This window comes from Teleopsis dalmanni, chromosome 1 (assembly GCF_002237135.1).
Source record: "Teleopsis dalmanni isolate 2A chromosome 1, ASM223713v2, whole genome shotgun sequence".
Taxonomy (NCBI): domain Eukaryota; kingdom Metazoa; phylum Arthropoda; class Insecta; order Diptera; family Diopsidae; genus Teleopsis; species Teleopsis dalmanni.
This window is the reverse complement of record NC_051846.1, coordinates 190241134-190254470: the sequence shown is the minus strand read 5'-3', so window position 1 is coordinate 190254470 and position 13337 is coordinate 190241134. Positions and strand designations below refer to the sequence as shown.

Below are 13337 nucleotides of genomic sequence, written 5' to 3'. Positions count from 1 at the left end.
CATTTGTAATAATTATTATTATATGTATTTTTGGTTGATTAATATTATTAAACCATTCCATGACAGCTATAAATTCAATAAGGTATGGTTGAAAAATTAACAGTTTTCATAAAATAGCAAATTGTAGTCGACACCTTGATTTACTTCTCTTCCAGTTTGTTTATTCATATAGCTTAAAAAGTACCAGCCATAAAAAAACATTCCTTATGGCAACAAGACCTTAACTAATAGGAACTTCATAGAAATGGATTGAGTCAAAAAACATAGCTTGCTACCCTCGTATGTTAAATGGACATAGTTAAGATATATAGCTGCACATTTATGAATTTATGCTTTCGAAAATGAGATTTGTGTAGTAGACAAAAATGTACTATAACGATTTACTTTTTTTTTAATTTATACCATGAGTAAGTTTAAAGTCCACATATTTCATACAAAAGTGTGAAATATTAAACAAAAATATTAAAATTTTTATATAAAGTCTAACATGAAAAAAATGAGAATATTTGTAATAACTAGATCTGTAATGTATATATCATGCAAATATTGTGGCAGTATTGTTACATTAAAATTCAATTAAAAAACATTACTTAAAAATAGTGAGAAGTTTGTTTGATTAATTAAATAAAATTTGTAAGTAAATTATATATATATTAAAATAAAAAGTATTTAAACATAATTTATAAATAAAATTTGTATCTGAAAAATTATTAGATCATGGGTAGTTGTATTAAATAGTTATATTAAATTGATAGAAAATGAATTACAAATAGTATTATAATAATATATGTATAATAATAATAACGACTGATTAATTATTAAATTTTATATTTAAATTATTATAAAAGTATTATGAGTCTTACCTTAAGCTTGACAAAATAAAAAATATATAACCTATCAAATATTTTAACGTGGCCCTTTGTTTCTCACAGGATCTATTAATATTTGATACCGTAAACATGATTAATAAAATCATAACTAATTTTTAGATTTTAAAAGTTCTAGACATACTCTAGCTTAATTTTTGAGGATTGAACTTATTGGAAAATTTTTTGCTTGAGGCCATACTAGATGAATTTCAAAAGTTAAAAATGTATGTATATAATCAAAACCCTAAAATAAAAAATAGAGCGAAGACAGATTTGGAGTATGATTAAATAATCTTTTTAAACACCTCAGTAGTGATTAATATTTTAATCGTAAAAATTTATTAAATTGTGAAAAAAGTGTTATAAACATCAGTTTTAATCTGCGGAATTAATTTAGTAATGTGTCTAAATTTACATAATAAGTGCTACTGAAGCTCTAAAAATTAACATGAATTTTGGAACTAAGCATATTTGCAATACTGCATTGTGAGAATTAAGATAGATATTTTTATTTAGATATGAAAAGAAAAATGGGTTCTGTTTATTCATCCACTTCGTAGAAAAAAACCAAATTATATTTACTGCTTTTTCTCTGATATGCATAAAAAACATTTATTCAATTGAATAAAGTAGAAAAATATATCCAATTTAATTACTCGTATATCCTTTACATCAGTTTTATGATAAAATTTATTTCTCCTGATGTCGTTATTGTTTTACTTAATTAAATATTTTATTTATGATAAAATAACAATTTGCACGCATATTTTATAAATTCAAAAACGGAATAAAAAGGTATGAGAAAAATATATTTTTAAAAGGACTAAGTAATATGAAAAAATATCGTAAGCCAGTATAAAATAATATTAAAATGTTTAAGCAAAAAATACAATTTTAAGCAAACAATAATGAAAATGCCATATTTCCCTTATCGGAGTATTTTGCATGTATGAATAAAAAGTTGCATATTGCACAAATGTTCGATGCATTTCTGCATTGTTAGAGTCCTGAAATTTTGCAATATTCATTGTTTATTTTAAGGTTCATTTTTATTTTTTGTTTTAATAAAAAGTCGATTTTTCTAGTTTTTGGTATTTACCTTCACATATTTTATTTATTATTTTGTTTTTATGCTGTTCCGAATTCCACTATAAAACAAAAAATATGGATGAAGTCATGTATGGATGAACAATGAGGGCAAATTTGATTTATCTTTAATTGAATATTGTAAAAACAAATTGATTTATAAATATTAATTGAATACAATGGCAGAAATTCGTTGTAATTAACATAAAAAATAAATTTATTTGATAAATTTAATACAATATCTTTTGCAAAAGGTGAATTATTTATTCATTTTATATTGCTGACATGTAGTTTTGGTCATGGATTAAAAGTATTATTTAAAGAAAAATATGGTTTAACTTTAATGTTAAAGAAATTTATTTTAATAATAAAATATATAAAAATAAAAAATATATTAAATTTTTTTTTAATGTTGAATATTTCATTTTTAGGGTATTAATATTTTATTTATATAAGTAATGTTAGATGGTAATTATTAGAAGAAAGATACTATATTATATGTAATATGCATGAAAGAAGTTAATGGTAAACACAATTAACTAAGTCTTCTCTACATCATATTTTTATACTAGTAAGATTTATCTAGACAATGAATGGTTGGTTAGTCGATTAGTAGAAGTAGCTAAACAGCAGCTGAACCCTAATATATAAGGTTATATTTGGGCTGTTGATTTTATGCAATTTAACAGGTCTTTTTTTCACCAAGAAGTAAAACTGCAAATTGTCAAGAAAATACTAAGGAATGAAACTTTAGAACCATTTCTTGTCAAAACTAGGAAACCGCAGTGAAAATGAGTTTCTTTTTTATCTAAGTTTTCACAACTTCAGCAAATAGTATTAAAATGACATAAAAGCACTACAATTAACCTATTCGTTCTCAGTACTTGATCGTATTGTATTAGGGTTAGGTTAATCGTGGTATTATATACATTGTAAGTAACTGCCAGCTAGTATCGGCAGTTTGTATACAATGTAAGAGATTTTAACGATTTCTAAGTGCATATCGTTACCCCAAAAGAAACAACTAAGGTTGGTTAAACTGTTTTTTTTCTCATTTCATACGAATATGAATATTGAATATATTACCGATAACTTCTAATGTAGTAGAAAATATGGTCTTAAGCTATTCGGTCATAGATTTTGATACTGAGAGTCGGTATAGTAAATACTATAAGCATACTTACTTGAAGTAATAAGTTTCAAGTTATTTTGTGAGAGACAATAAGGCTATACCATGCAACAGTTTAAACTACATATTAAATATCACTGTAGCATGTTTATCATATATATATATATAATATAGTATGCTTAGTATTATGGGATTTGAAGATTTTATATATAAATATATGTATAAATAAAAACAAACTAATAGCAACAATAATGAATATATAAAAGCTATAAAAAAATTAATCAATCTAAAAATTTGTTGAGTTTGATTATATTTCTTAAGGATAAGAATTACTGTATTATAAAAACATATTATGTCTGTCTCGACTTTATTATAAAAATAATTTTTTTTTATTTAAGTGGTATATCTCTTCTTTTCTACAAAAAATTTGGTGATACTAGTAGTTTTGTATATATTAAAAAAACGTCTATTAAAAAAATTTGTTTGAACATATATAGAATTATTAATATAGAATAAACTTTTCAAATTTGTTTTAATGTTCCAAAAATTTATAAAAAATATTATTTTATAGTAAAATAAATTGTTAAGCATGCAAAATTGTTTAGTATATAAAAAAAGCAGTAGATTAAAAATATATAAAGATTTCAAGTGCAGTTAGTAGTATGTATTAAAGTATATTCTGTGATAATAAATATAAGTGAAGCATATATATTTAAAAATATAACTGTATATGTACATAAAAACGTCGATGTATGACAGTATGATATCATCAAATAAATTTTGTTATGCTTATGTAGAGCATATAAATATATATGGTATATATATGTAATTATGAAAATATATCAAATCTAATACTCACTATTTTCCATATATGTCTTAGCTTTGTAACCGCCAAAATGGTGGGAGTAGTCGGAGACGAAATGCAAGCCAAGATATGAACCAGCAGTGACATGACGTAGTAGTTTTAGCTTTGAACTCCAATCACCACACAAACGTTTTGGCAACATTTCGGCATCGTTGCCACTACTGCGTATATGGTGATTGCTGTGATGATAATAGGGATTGCCTCTTGGATAATCGGGAGTTTGTATTAAAAAATTCGTGTGAGGCTTATAAAGACTTGAAAATATATGTAAAAGCTTTTGATAGTTTGTTTGAGCGAGATTATAGTTATTGTAATTGTTCGAATATAAATAATTATCATTAATATTAAACGAATTCGAATTCGCATAATTTTCATCATTATTATTATATACATAATTAAAATTATTATCATTATTTAAATTATCATAGAAATTATTATTATTATTATTGTTATTATTATTATTATTTATATTATCATAGTAATTATTATTATTATAATAGTTGTTGGTACTAAAATTAGTGTTAGAATTAGTATTAAAAGTAGACGTAGATGTATAAGATCTTAAACTAGGATTTTCATAAGAACTTCGCTTTCGAAAGGTTTTATTAGTGTTAATGTTATTATTTATATTATTATTAAAATTTTTATGTTTGGAAGATTTTGTTGTTTTTACTGACTCCAAATGTGTTGGTTCTGTTATTTCCAAATAGTCGTAAGTGCAACTAAATAGTAGAAAAGAAAAAGAATTTGAATTTATTAATATTTTTGCTAAGTTAATTTAATAATTTAAAAAAATCTTTTAGTATATAATAAATTAATATTTTTTAACTACCAACTGAAACACTGATACGAGTGAAGATTGTCAATAACAAACTAAAATTATTTTTATTTATTTTTATTTATCTTTATTAACTGATGATCTGGATCGTGTTGTTATATTGTCTTAGTGTTTGTTATGTTCAAACTGATTTATGAAAGTGGGTTTTTAATACCTTATGTTTGAATTCTCTTTTTGTGCTTTTTGGCGATACTACTTTTTATATTTCTGATAGAGTTTCTTCTTGACTATCGCATGTGTCGTTTAAACTTCTATTTACCTATTAGAATTAGTAAAAAAATTTGATGTGATATAGACTTTATCTTGTTTACGGGATCGCTATTAAGTATTGCCGTGTGAAGAGGCTATTAGTTGCTGTATACTAATTTGTTTTAAATGTTAATATTTTTATGTAATCATGCTTAACTCAATTACTTATACCTTAAATTTATTATAAATATTACAAGACCTGATACTAAATAGTATTTTAGGCTTCGTCAAAGATTCTAGGTGGTTTTAAATTCTGAGTTTTTCCTCTATATACGGTAACATAATGGGTCAATAAACCTAAGTGGGTCCCCCAGGGATCGCTGGTATAACCTAACCTAACCTATTGTTGTTGTTTAAATTTATAAATATAAATTATTAAGTTGACTTCTTAACCTATTGTTATGACCCATAAGATACTAATTGTTTCTTTGGTGTTATTCTTTTTAAATAAAAGTATTCAGTAGTGCTAAATTTCTGTTTCTGATACTTCTACCAAGATATTATTGACCTAGCAGGATGTCTTAAAGTAGTTATAACTTTAAAAATATTTTTTCTGTCATACGTAGTTTTTTTTTTTTAATTCTATTGAATCATAAATTTTTGTTATTATCTAGTTATTAAAAAAAAATTTAATTTTTTTACTTTATATTTTATAATAGAAAAAATTATAAAGTCACATAATGTTTTATCTTAATTTTAAACATATTAAGTTTGTAAAATATATTGCCATTATTTCCTTGACATAGTTTATATATTTTTATATTTTTTTAACTTGATATTTCTATCAACAAAAACATTATTTTTGCAATTCCTTAAGAATTCCAAAGTACTTATTTAATAAAAAATTCAACTTACCCAGGTTCATTTTCAATTACTAGCTCCTCAAATTCAATAACAATGCGATATCCTGTCGGTGCTGTTATTGTCGTATAACAATTGGCATTGTCTGGATATTGACGTGGAAATGAAGGGCTCCATATGGAAGCACGCGGATGTTCCTTTGTTAGTGAAACAGTTTTATTACAATCATTTATCCAACTTCGACGTATCGATTCTTAAGGAAAACAATTACAGATATTAAAGAAAATTGTAAGATACGAATTAAATTAAATTCTCATTTCGTAATTGTTTTAATATTTAACTTACCATCACTCATGGCACGTTCACATATAAGAAAATTCTCTGCACTACAATCTCGGTCATTCCACATAAAAGTACTTGTCAACGGACTACGATTCGTTTGTATGCCAGGCGGTGTACGGAAATAACGACGCAATTCAATGCAATCCTGACTGCTGAGACCGTCATCGTTCGGTTGTCTGTTGTACTGACCATGCTGTAACCAACCCGGAAACCAATCTTTTGGAAAATTTGTAAAGAATACAGAGAAAATCATCTTAACATTTTTACTACACTTAAAGCTTTTCATTAAAGTAAATGAAGGAAGTATTAACAATTAAGTATGCGTTAAATATTGTTTATTTTCTTTAAAGTACTTAGTAATTTAATTTTTATAATAATAAAAAAGTTATATGTAAAACAATAAACCGTATATTGCAATATATAGAGTATTATACAAATAATTAATACCATTATTTTATTAAAATATAAAAAACCTTAATCAATTTTATCAAATTTATATTACAAAGTAATAGCATATACATAATAATTTAAAAAAAATTTTTTTGAATAATCTGACTTAATAACCTATTATTTCATAACCCTTGATATATCCTTTTATCATTCAATATATATGGAAACACTCGTTAGCGTGTCGTAACTCATCACAAGTGAACTTTTTGTGTTTAAATGAGATTCTTGACCAGACAGGTTTAGTTTATTCAACTAATGATGATGATTCTCCCAAACGGGGTATCCCATCACCATAGATATAATGTTCTTTGCATTATGGTTATTATACTTTCATTTTCCTATTCTGAGAAAATCTTTTAATTAAAAATAATAGTTCCTTTCATAATAATTGCTCTTAAAAATCAAATTTAATAATAATTTCTTATATAACATAATATATTTTCAAAATATTATACAAAATAAATTATTTTGTATAACTCTTTACATACTTGTGTATTGAAATGAAAGACCATCGCTCCAACGGAAATCGCCTTCATAGCTTTTATCGGAACCACCCACCCAGTAGGCGTTCTGATCCTGATAACCAGGACTGTTAAGCAGTAATTCATTTACAATTTGTTGTTGTACTTCATTGCGTATTGAAGATAAATGACCGCCTAGACTAATACAATGCTGCTCTGCATTGTACCATGATAATGATACTTCAACTGCAGATACGCAGAATTGTTGCATCGCTACCCAGCCAAAGGCACAATTTGACACAATTTCAGGTATTGAACGTGCTTGATATGACAAATAAATCGCCGGCACTGCTGTATTTGCAAATGTATCATCAGCAGTAAACATTAAACCATTGCCATAATAACGATTCCTTGCAGGTCTGTACAAGTGTATGCTAAGCATATTAGTGCTTGATTCCAGAACGAAACCACGCATTTGTTCTGTACTATTGATGCAATGCGACCATTTGGAATGATCATTTTCGAATACTTTTATCACAATTCCATTACAACCGGCAGTGCCGAAAGTACTACGCATATTTGCATTATTATTGGTCAGGAATGCAAACGAATCTAAACCAAAGCCATATACACTGTTCGGTTCAGTGTAACTATGTGTATTTCCGCTTGTGCGTGTAGAGTTACTATTTCTAGAATTTATTGCTGCATCATTGCCGTGCAATGTTGTAAAATAATTATTATCACTTAAAGTTAAATTTATCACTTGTGTTTCTATATTTACACCCAGACTTGTGTAGATGGCTTGCATATTGTCGTCATAGAGTATGCCACCATTAGCAAATGCATCGCCATTTTGATTGACTCCATTCATACTGGACTGCAGTATATCTGAGTCATTGTTGGTTACTAAACGTAGTAGTATGCGATTGCCATAGGGCAAATGTATACGAAAGTAACATTCTAATGAGTTTCGCAAACTTGGTCGTATATAGAATTCGCCAGTTTGATTGCTGGTTGTGACATTGTAACAGTAATCTACCAGTTTATAGCTGAGACTGAACATGGGATTCTTGTGAAACCGTACACTTGTAGTTTGTCGCACATCAAAATGATATGCACGATCACTGTCAGGCAATTCTTCCAATTTACCGCATAGATTAGAGCGTTCGTTGAAGCGCACATACCCACCACTAGAACATGGTATGTTGAGTCGTTGCAATACTACGAGTATACCCGGCGGTGGTACTGATAATGCATTGTTTTGTATGTTGGTTTCTGTATGCTGAAAGTTTGGAAAGTTTACAGTGCAGTCGATGCTATATAATGGCAGCGTTGTGTAATCCAATGTGCCGGTGGTGGATAACTCACGTAGTTGAAGTTGGCAGTCTGCAATGGTGTTTGAGAGTATCAAAAAAATTAAAAAGTTAGAATTGCTTGTAAAGGTTTTCATTAGTTTTAGTTTTAGTTTTTTTTTTTTTTGATTTTTTGCAGCAACAGCACGTGTTGCACTAATGCATTTTGAAATTTTAGTTCAAAAGTTTTTTGTTGGATATTTTTATTCCAGTTTTTTTTTTTTACTTAAAACAGATTTATCTTGCAAGGTCTTACCTTTTCGTAATTGAAATTTGAAGGTTTTTTTGTAGACTTCGAATTGTGCTTCGACATTTGCATCATTGTTAATGCTGCTGCCATCATTGTTATCATTTCTGTTGCCATTGGCATTATCTGTTGCACTGCCACGTATTGTGGCACGAAAAAAAACCCTGAAAGTAAAATACAATAACCATGTATTCGTAGTATAACTTTTGAACATTGAAACTTTCACATCAAGTATATTCAATTTTCGTCTTCTCAATAACCATAATAAATATCCATGAATTATGGTACATTTTTAATTTTGTAAAATATATCAGTTATTCCGGTTAAATTGATAAGTGAGTGAAATAGTGTAAACAACATGTATATTAAAATTTTTAGGATATTTTAAAATTTTAATTAACTTTACGAAACAGTTTCTTTAAATTTTTCAAAATTAAAACTGAAAACTTCAGACAAATAAAGATTATTTTTTATTTTTAATGGTTTTTCACTTTACCTATTTTAGTGTAAAATACGAAATGGAAATTTTCACTTATCAAAATAAAAGTAAACCGCAAGAATTTTTTATATCATTTTAAATTTCAAAAAAAAAAATTAAAAATAAGCAAGTTATTAAAAAAAAATATTAATACTAGCATTATTACTTTTTTTACGTGCTTCAAAGCACACTGAAAATTTAAATGAAAATTCTCAATTATAAATAAAGTAGCTAATCTTAGATTCATAAGTTTAATTCGCACCTGAATTCTATGGTGTCATCCTGTTCACAGAGCTCATTCACAAACCAAAAATTTACAGAATCTGTAGTGACATTGCCCATGGCATTCATGTGACTCTTGGTGCTGTCGCGCCATTTATTGTCCGGGCATGCTTTCATTTTTGCATTTCGAGTACTACCAGTACCACCGGTACTAGTACTGCTCCTACCACTATTATTTTCATTTACTTTTTGTGCATTTTTATTTGATGATGTGGCCTCTCTATTCTTACGCGTTACATCCCAGTAATCGCTATTAAAGGCAAATTTATCTTCATCTGAAGTGGATGTTGCTGAGTTAAACTCATTCTTTTCTGCATTCGAACTTTCATTATTCGTAGTCTCTGCCTCATCATTCGATGTCATCCATTTTAATGGAATTCTAGCAGCATCGGCACCAGCACCAACGCCAACATCATTGCCATTTATACTATTACTACTTTTTTGATTATGATGTAGGGTGTTGAACCATGAAATTGGCAACTTGTTGCCTAAGGTATGACCAACGAAACTGCCACGTTCTCTGCCGTTTAGCATCGAAACTGTTTCTATAAAAAACTCCCCAGCGTAATGAATACGCGGGGGGCTCTTCGATGATAATGACGATATTATTGTTGTTGACGATGATGGCATATTTGTTGTTAGACGTACTGGAAAATAAAGATATTAAAATGAATTTATTATTAAATGCACTTATATATTTAAAAGACGTTATCATTATTATTATTATTATTATTATTAAAAGTTCATTGTTGGTCTTTTGATATTATTTATTTTTCGACAAATTTTACAGTTAAGAAAAAATTATTTAAAAATAAGAAAGATTTAATAATTTGAATAAAATTAATGTGAGCTGTATATTAAAAGAAATTTTATAATTAAAGATATATTATCATTTTCAGGAAATAAATAATAGTTGCATTTTCTGTGATTGTGTCAAGAATATAAAAAATCTGTTTCGATATATAAAAATTATAAATTAATGGATATCAAAATTTGTATTTAAAAACATTTTTTGCTTTTTTATATATTTTTTTGATGCAAATATAAACATTGTTTGATATAGAACTCTTAAATAAGTCATTACAAATAATAATTTGTAGTAATTTGTTTCTTAACATTATTTACTAAAGGTACCAAATCATATATAAACTGCAATAAATATTTCTTTAAATAAACCTTAGTAATAACATTTCCAATATTAAAATCCTTAAAGCCATTTATTGAAAAAATTAAACCATGCATTGAAAATATGCTTATTACAAAACGGACTTATTGACTTACGGATAAGAAAGTATATTCTTAAGTTATAAAATGTACGCTTGCAAATAAGATTTTCTTAATAATTTATCTAATTATATATCATGTATCATCGTTAATAACTGATAATAAGTGTATAAGGGTCTTATATTGAATTTTTATTCAATATTTTTTTTAATTTTTCTAGAGCTTTTTTCAACGTAAAATATGTTCATGGCGTATGAGTGACATTTTAGTTTGTTTAGAAGCATACATTATATTTCATACTAAAAAATAAGTTTATGCACAAAAGTTTTTAAATTATTGAATATTTCCAAATTATATATTAAACATTATCTTAAATATCTATTAGAGTCCCACCGAACTGGCTATAAAACTATAAAAGCATGTTGTTGAAATGAGCATTGTTTAATAATTGATATTTTATTTATAATAAGACTTCTAATTGTATAATTTTTTGAAATATTCTGTTCTGTAGTTTGATTCGATAAAAAACTGATTTATTTAGTATTTTCCTACTGCGAGGAAATTGAGAAGAAATTATTATGTTCTACTTAACTAGTGTTTTTAATCGATCATTTGGCATAGCGTTAAGTCCGATATGCTTGCTTGTAATATCGAGGATATATATTTTGACTACATAAGCAATCGGGTTTAATAAAAAATTGTAACCGGGCCAATGAGTTAAAAAAAAAGAAGAAAAGGAAATATAAGCGTGAAAGCTATAGAAAGTTTAGTTTTAAAATATTAAACATACATTAACCAAAAATTTGTACAGGTTTGAGTCTGTACTCTCTTTATTGTTTCAATAAGCTGTGATATGACTTAAAAATATTATTCTTCTTGCCTTTCATGAAACGAAGTAGTCTATTGGCTCAGTTCGTGATTAGCTTTAATTACACTAAAGTGAAAGATAAGTGAAAGATTCTTGCTCACATCACTGATTTCAATAGAAACTCATAGTGGTGGCATTTAGCTTGAGGCGTCCGGAGGCTAAAGTATATATTAATTTATATATAATAATATATATATATATTATATGTATGTATTATATAGTAATTTATAATATAAATCCATATTTATATATATTATAAATTATATATAAAATTATTATACCTATTGAATAGAATTGTAGTTTTTATTTCAATGGTTTAAACATTTCAGTGTTCTCTGATTCCTGCTTTTAGCAAAATATTTTCTCTTATTCTCCTCTTTCAATCTTTTTAAATAGTTTTAATAATTTTATTTTTTACTTATTTTTAAATTGCTCCTTCTAACAATTTAATAGAATATATTTTAAACATTGAAAGAATAAAATTAAATTTTATTGTCCATTTGTAAATTCGATCATAAGAATGACAAAATATATTTCATTTATTCTTAATGAAATTTTTATAACTTTTTCTTTATGTTAGATCTGCACAATTACTCATTCTTATAAATAATTTCTAAAGAATACTGATGTATCATCTATTGGTTAACTTATTTTATGCACAGCACAAGAAAGTGATAACTATCGATTTAAGAGGTCAATTTGATAATTTTGCTGAATATGTTGCAATTTTCGGTGCTCTTGCGTTAAAAAGGGTCATAATAGGTTGATACTCGTATATTGCTAAAATTGATAAAATAAAAATTGCTGTCCCAACGTGACTTCAACATGAAATAAAACTAAGTGTGTGTTTTCATTCGACTATGTTTTTTTCTACTTCAATCCCACCGTAAAGCTGGTGTATCTGAAGGATTGTCTGTTAAAAGCCAAACCATAATCTAAACTATTAACCCTTTTAAGTGCAAATATGAAGACGATACAGAGCGTAGGTATACACACAACACTGTACACATTTTGTCAAATAGCAAACTTTTCCCTCACATCAACATAAATATCTTTACTTTGTAGTAGGAATTTGGTCTGACCCTAAACATTTAAAGAAATTGATTTGAAAATGTTACGTGAGTTGAATTAGAATTTTTTTTTCGTTTAATTTTATGCCGAAGGATATTTGAAAATGTAACATTTGCAGGTGTTAAACATTGCAGGCATATAATTTTTGCTTGACTGCGTTTTGTTACCTTTTATCTATGGATTTTATTTATTTATTTTCAAAATTTTTTCCATGAAGTTTTTTGTGCATTGAAGTGTAAATATTGCCGGGGTAGCTAGGGTACAAAGATTATATAGCAATTTTTTTTAATAAATGTAAATGTAACAATTTTACAAAAATATACAAATTTGCAATTCATTTCCAATTATTGTATATTTTCGTTTTAATTTAAGAAAAAAATTAAATTATTGTAGTTTTAATGCAAAATAAAGCCAAGCTCGCAACAGTATCTCACGTAAACACTGAAAGTGAACCAACAATTACATTAACTCTTTTAAAGAATTTAGGTAAATATGACTCTATTTTGTATCAGTCAACCAGTTTGTTGCTCTAATAAAAAAGACAATGTCTTTACTGCATATAGCAGTGATTTTGAATAGATTTTAATGAAAGAGCCCTTTAGAATGGTATGCGCCCTCTGGCGAGTGTCGAATAGTGACAGTTCGACACTGACAATGATCATTAAATCATTATAAGAATATCAAATATTTTTGTTTTAATTTAAATATAAATGTTTATATCACTC

At 26.7% G+C, this 13337-nt stretch overlaps 1 protein-coding gene across 1 annotated transcript in view; it reads right to left on the bottom strand.

Moving 5' to 3' along the window:
* The window catches only part of LOC119670887, a gene marked incomplete at its 3' end in the record, with an annotated part of 48188 nt that overhangs the window by 25484 nt on the left and 9367 nt on the right, over positions 1-13337 (bottom strand). Inside the window, 6 exon segments of the mRNA XM_038081322.1 lie at positions 3944-4671; positions 5892-6090; positions 6183-6395; positions 7118-8476; positions 8699-8853; positions 9430-10096. Coding sequence (XP_037937250.1) covers positions 3944-4671; positions 5892-6090; positions 6183-6395; positions 7118-8476; positions 8699-8853; positions 9430-10096 — 3321 coding nt within the window.